The sequence below is a fragment of the Myotis davidii genome, unplaced genomic scaffold (assembly GCF_000327345.1).
Source record: "Myotis davidii unplaced genomic scaffold, ASM32734v1 scaffold132, whole genome shotgun sequence".
Classification (NCBI taxonomy): domain Eukaryota; kingdom Metazoa; phylum Chordata; class Mammalia; order Chiroptera; family Vespertilionidae; genus Myotis; species Myotis davidii.
In genome coordinates, this window is record NW_006285258.1 from 3,936,736 (window position 1) to 3,941,450 (window position 4,715).

General features: G+C 41.0%; 1 protein-coding gene across 1 annotated transcript in view; it reads left to right on the forward strand.

Annotated features, from left to right (window-relative positions):
* CEP152 (centrosomal protein 152kDa) overlaps window positions 1-4,715 on the forward strand; it is a 107,267-nt gene that overhangs the window by 69,838 nt on the left and 32,714 nt on the right. Inside the window, exon 19 of the mRNA XM_015558951.1 lies at window positions 1,733-1,864. Coding sequence (XP_015414437.1) covers window positions 1,733-1,864 — 132 coding nt within the window. The remainder of the gene's footprint in view (window positions 1-1,732; window positions 1,865-4,715) is intronic.

The window sequence follows — 4,715 nt, forward strand, 5'->3', positions numbered from 1 at the left end:
GGGCCCAGGCCTGACGCCGCTGCTGCTGAAAGCAGGTATCTGGTTTGTTTTGGTTCTATAATCAAAACTCTGTTTCAACTCCAGCTCTGAGATCCCGGCTAGCTGAAAGCAGGTTTCTGGGGTTTTGTTTAGCTTCTATATTTGTAACAATGTTTCAAACTGCAAGCTCAGAGGTCGGCAAGGCAGGCGGGGAACGTTGGAGTCATCTGTCACTGAAGCAAGCAAGCCTCATGTTCCTTCAAGCTGCCTGGCTGCCGGCCGCCATCTTGGCTGGCAGTTAATTTGCATATTGCCCTGATTAGCCAATGAGAAGGGTAGCGGACATATGGCTAATTACCATGTTTGTGTTTTATTAGATAGGATTATTTATTGTGTATTTACTATTTAAAACTATTACTAAAAGTCTTAAGATAATAACCTGAAATAACATTTTGAAAAATATACTCAGCTTTTGCTAAACACTTGAAAATTCTGCCTACTTGTTAAATCGTTCTACATAATGTTGCAGGGCATCTTTAAGTCTGGAAACATAGGAAAATGTACATAATGGTATCAAGTATATCTTCCATCAGTTAAAATAGTTTTCTGAAATGTTTGCCGTAAGACTTGAACAGAACAAGAAAATATTCTGTCAACAAAGAGACATGTTTAAGGGCTCAGTGATAGATCAAGCTCAAGTATAGCTCTTGTGAGGAAAAGCAAATAGCATAGTATAGTAGCAAGGGAATTGTTCATACTAACTTTGTAAGGAATATAAATTTCTACAGGTACTTTATCTTTTCCACATATTTTTAACTCTTTGGAATTTACCTGTAACTGTATTTGACATTTTAGTGAGGAATACAGCCTCTTATATCAGCTGCACTTTGGTGTTATGTTTGGTGTTATCTATGTGTGTATTTCAAAACAAGAGAACAAAGAGTGATTATTTAATAAATGATCTTGTAATAGATTTATTAGCAGATTAGCCTTATAATTCATCAAGTCTTAGATTTTTGCCTGAATTGATGTATTACCCTTATTCTTTAGTCACAAACTCATTCTTGACTGCAGGAAAATTTGCCAGGTATAAGGCTCTAAACCAGCTGTGGGTAAACTATGGCCCACGGGCCAGATCTGGCCCGTTTGAAATGAATAAAACTATTGAAAAAAAAGACCGTACCCTTTTATGTAATGATGTTTACTTTGAATTTATATTAGTTCACACAAACACTCCATCCATGCTTTTGTTCCGGCCCTCCGGTTCAGTTTAAGAACCCATTGTGGCCCTCGAGTCAAAACCCACCCCTGCTCTAAACTGTATTGGTGCTTGCATACATGTGTGAATGCGTGTGTGTGTGTGTGTGTGTAGGGCGTGAGGACTGAGAGGGGGTAGGTGTACTGATTGGGCAGCAGCTGGCACCAAGCAGCCCTCCTGCCTGCCTTCTCCTTTTCCCAAGATACATAGGGAAATTGTACTTTGTATAGAGCTTTCTAAAGTAGTACTGGCCACCAAACATTTCTAGGCCCTCACTTCCTATTGTGGCATTTGCATGGGTCAGTATGGGAAGTTTAGAACAGATGGATTAGACTTCGCTGTTTGGGGTAAGGGGAGGTACTTGAAGTCAGTTATAACTGTGATGTAGTACAATACAGTGTAACATACACATGCCATCATAGTTGCCAGTTGCAAATGGGATCCTTTTGAAATTTTATACCTCCCTTTACCTCTTTCTCTCACAATATCCTGCAGGTAGAAACAGCTGTGCAGAATGCTCGCCATCGATGGCTGGAAGAACTGCCTGAGCTTGCAGAGTATAAAGCACGTGTCAGAGCGGAACAGAAGAGGTGGGAAGAACAGCAAGAGGTCTTTATGGCCAAACGGGTAAGAACTCTCCCGGGAAGGGCCCCTCCTGCCCTCTTCTCTCATCTCAGTCCTGGGAATTGGTGCCGACTCACAGGGTTGTTGGAGGGTTAAATGTGATGATGCGTGTTAAGTATTAGCTCAGCGCCTGGCCGGTGGTCCCTTTTCTCATTGTCATCAAGTTGCTCAGGGAGAGAGAATGTATTTAGGAAATCTTGAAACTCACAGAATCAGGAAGATAACCTTACCTGTGAAACTCAGTTGCACTCTGTCTTGCCAGATCTTTAGGAGAAATTGAGGACAGGTGTTTTATTGGTTTACTAGCTATTCAGTGTCCTTTCACCTGCTTAAAGATTGTTTTTTGTTCTGTGTCAGTAGTCTTCTTATAACATACTAGAGGATTGTTACACGAGATTCATTCACTGGCGGAGGCGGGGGTCCCTCAGCCTGGCCTGCACCCTCTTACAGTCTGAGAGCCCTCGGGGGATGTCCAATTGAAGGCGTAATACCTTAATACTGCAGGGAGTGGGCCTAAGCTGCAGTCAGACATCCTTAGCACTGCTGCTGCGCTTCCCAGCCACCAGTCCGGCTTGTGGGTGGGAGCACACTGACCACCAGAGGGCAGCTCCTGCATTGAGCCTCTACCTCCTGGTGGTTAGTGCACATCATAGTGAACGGTCATTCTGCCATTCGGTCGATTTTCATATTACCCTTTTATTATATAGGATTCTCCTTGGTAAATAATCAATCTAACTCTCCTTTCCAGAGATCTTATGTTCCTTCACCATAATCATTTGTATTCTCCCGGCTTAGTTTGCTAGTGTAAATCAATTCTAATCAAAATGCCATCAAACTGAACATAGTCTTAAAATTTGACCCTATGATTTTAAAATTTATTGAAAGACTGAAAGGACTAGAGATTTTTTTTTTAATGTTCTAGAAAAGAAGTAGTAGTCCAACACAGAATTATTGGAAAAGCAATAATTCCGACAGTATAGAGTCATGAGTATAACATTCTTTTTTATTCAGTAAAATACAGACTTCAGAGTTAGGCCCAACTGTGAATAAAACATCAGAATAATAAATAATATTATAATAAACACTCTTCTGACAGCCAGATAACACTTAGGAAATATTAAGTTTACCCACACCCAGCATTGCCATAAAATCTAGGTTGATTAAAGAGTTGTTTTTTTTTTATTTTCCATTGATTTTTAAAATTCTACCTTTATTGTTGCAAGTATTATAGATGTCTCCTATTTTCCCCACTGACCCCTCTACTCTGCACCTGTTACCCCCCAGGCCTTCCATGGATTTTTAGAGAGAATAGACAAGAGGGAGAGAAAGAGAGAGAGAGAGAGAGAGAGAGGAACATTGATGTGAGAGAGACACATAGATTGGTTGCTTCCTGCACGCACCCCAACTGGGAGCAAGTATGAAACCTACAACCCAGGTACGTTCCCTTTACTGGGAATGGAACCTGTGACCCTTTGGTTTTTGGGCCGACACTCTAAACACTGAACATCAGCCAGGGGTAAGGAGTTATTTTTTTACATTAAATCAGATATTTCAGATATGTATCATAATAAAATTTGAGGCAACAGACTCAGTAGCAAAGACAAATAGGATAAAATGTGTACAAATGTTTAAAACATTTTTACTTCTAATAAAAAATAACAAAAGAAGATGATAAAAATAAGGAAAAGAAATGAATCAAACAGGAAGAGCATTATTACTAGTATATGTTAACAAAACAAGCATCCATGAATAAATATGCCAGAGACATGAACAAATAATCTTCATGAGAATTCCAAACAGCAAAAACCAATGGAAAAATGTTCATACCTACCAGGTTGGAGACATGCAAACTAAGCCAAACTTCAGGTGCCATTTTGTGCCAAATGTATAGATCCTCTCTTCTTAGCTGTAATACACAAAACATCATGGATTATAATATCAAGCATGTGCTCTTGTCCCAATGTCACAGCCACTTTGGATAATAATGCGTATGACAGACATTATAAACGATTCACACATTGTATTCATAATCTTATTCCACAAATTACTTAGGGAAATAATCCAACATAAGTAAAAGTGTTTTAATCTAGTTTTAAGTCATGTGGCAGTACCTGGGTTTTTATTACATTATTCTCTATACTTTTTAGATTGTTGAAATAGTTCAAAAGGAAATTTAGGAGGGAGAGAGAAAGAGGAAATAATAGGTGTTATGCATATGTGTCTCAAAGCTGAAGTGTAATAAAATTGGGTAGAATATAGAAAATATAAAAGAGATCATTCCTTAAGAACACAGAGCCCAGGAGAGAGAAACCAAGATGGCGGCATAGGTAAACACCGGAAATTGCTGCCTCGTACAACCACTTCAAAAATACAACTAAAAGACAAAACGAACATCATCCCGAACCACAGGAAGGCTGGCTGAGTGGAAATTCTACAACTAGAAGGAAAGAGAAAAGCACACTGAGACTCAGAGGAGGTGCGGTGTGGAAGTAAAGTGCAGAGGTATGGAGGCGCACGTGGAAAGGGCTGGCAACTGAGGACACAGCACATGCGGGAAGGGCTGGCAACTGAGGACACAGTTGTCTTTTTCAATCGGGAGGGAGACACTAGCTCCCGACAACTCTGAACTCCAGTTCAGGGCGAGTCTCTGGGGACCCAGACTCATACGGGGAGAAACTGGACTATCTGGCATCGGTTGGAACTCGAGGGCGGCTTTCTCTCAGAGGTGCTTGCTGCGATTACTGGGACACTGAGAAGCTGGGCCTCTTAGGGTAGGACTGAGGAGCAGCCATAGCTGCTTGCTCCGCCCTGTTGATCCCTAGAGACCCTGCCCCAACCAGGCCTGTGCAGAGGC